Genomic DNA, 1,673 nt, shown 5'->3' with positions numbered 1-1,673 from the left:
TTTTCTGTACCAGATATTAAGTTTCATTTTTCTGTACCAGATATTAAGTTTCATTTTTCTGATGTATCAAATACTTATTTCACACAATAAAATGGAAATTAATAATTTAAAATTCATACATTGTATTTTTCTGGATTTTTGTTTTAGATTCCATCACTCACAGTTGAAGAGTACCTATGATAAAAATTACAGTCATCTACAAGCTTTGCAAGTGGGAAAACCTGAAAAATCAACAGTGTATCAAATACTTGATCTCCCCACTGTACATCCAATCAATCTATAGATGTCCCTCCCCCTTCGATGTCAATCAAACAATCTAGAGCTTAGTATGGTTGAACAGCAGCCAACTAGACGATGCACAGTCACATGGTTGTTCGACGTTCGTTTTCGCAAACACTTGTCATAGCTCCTGGGCGACCCCTCCCACTGCAGCATATGTCACTGCAGGGGGTTTCCTCCCACTAGAGTCTACGATGGGGAGAAAAGTCTGAGACTGGTCACTGGACATTTGTGCTCAAATCTGTCCTGGTTAAACCCTGAGTTCGTAACGTGAAATACACTGTAATATGAATAGACAAACAAAAAGCATMTTCATGTAATTTCAGTGTTCTTTTTGATGGTTTCATGTGAGTTGAAGACAATATTTTTTGTGTATGTTCAAGCAAAACAAGCTTATACCAGTGGTTTGAGTTTAAGTTTAAAATTAAATGTTGCAAAATGTAGCTCTTCAATTTCATTTTGTGAAAGTAGCTCTTAAGGAAAAACAAGTTGGGAGACCCCTGCTGTAAATAAATAAGTTTTCAGACACTGTTGCTTCTCTTCTAATAAGATTTTAACTTTATTTAATGTATCGTCTGGTGTTTTAATAAACATTGTTTGTCTCTTTCTGTGTTGTAGTTAAGAGCCATCCCTTTGGCAGTGAGTTTGACTCCTTATATGTAAGTATATATTTATAAAATCATAATTTAAACCTTATTCTGTCTTTTCTTTTCACAGAATTATAAAGGTTTTTTAATGTGTAGAGCAAACAATGGATGGTTGTATTTTTCCCGCTTATTGATATTTTACATAGAGTGCCTTTTTAAATAAAAAAACAGTTTTCATATTAACTTCCTTCCATTATCTTTACCACTTGTTGCTTTCTGGCTTCCCCAGTTTCACTTGTTGGCCCTGGACTAACGCCTCTGCAAAGAAGGCAGATGCTGATAAAAAGTATGCAGATMATTTTAAGCAAAGGAGCACTATTTAGAGTTAGAATAACTGCTAGTAATTGATGGTCAAGACCTGTACAAGCTCAGTAAACTGCAGATGAAAAGGTCCTGCCAGCAGAGCCCCACGCAGACATCTTGAATTATTTGTGTTTATAAAGGAGGCGGACAATAAAATTTTTGCGGGTGGACCAGAGATAGATGGTCCTTCCAGTTTGATGAGAAGTGCCTGGAAAAGGCGTGGTAAATGATATTTGAATGGTTGACTATCAAGTGTACTGCACAAATTCAGTTTCATCTAATAAAAGGAACAGTACGGTAGTAGGAATGTGCGATATGGCAAAAAATTCATATCACGATATACATTATGATGAGTGGCGGTAACGATATATATCACGATATAAAACTTATAATAGAAAATAAATAAATCACAAATTGAGTGAAATGTATAAATACAGTATATGT

The 1,673-nt window shown here is 35.1% G+C and overlaps 1 protein-coding gene across 1 annotated transcript in view; it reads left to right on the top strand.

Moving 5' to 3' along the window:
- Positions 1 to 1,673, top strand: part of lemd3 (LEM domain containing 3) — a 19,102-nt gene that overhangs the window by 8,275 nt on the left and 9,154 nt on the right. Inside the window, exon 2 of the mRNA XM_014014574.1 lies at positions 898 to 938. Within this exon, the coding sequence (XP_013870028.1) occupies positions 898 to 938 (41 nt within the window). The remainder of the gene's footprint in view (positions 1 to 897; positions 939 to 1,673) is intronic.

Source organism: Austrofundulus limnaeus, unplaced genomic scaffold (assembly GCF_001266775.1).
Source record: "Austrofundulus limnaeus strain Quisiro unplaced genomic scaffold, Austrofundulus_limnaeus-1.0 Scaffold116, whole genome shotgun sequence".
NCBI classification, from domain to species: Eukaryota; Metazoa; Chordata; class Actinopteri; order Cyprinodontiformes; family Rivulidae; genus Austrofundulus; species Austrofundulus limnaeus.
The sequence above is the reverse complement of the archived record's forward strand: the minus strand, read 5'-3'. Positions and strand labels throughout refer to the sequence as shown.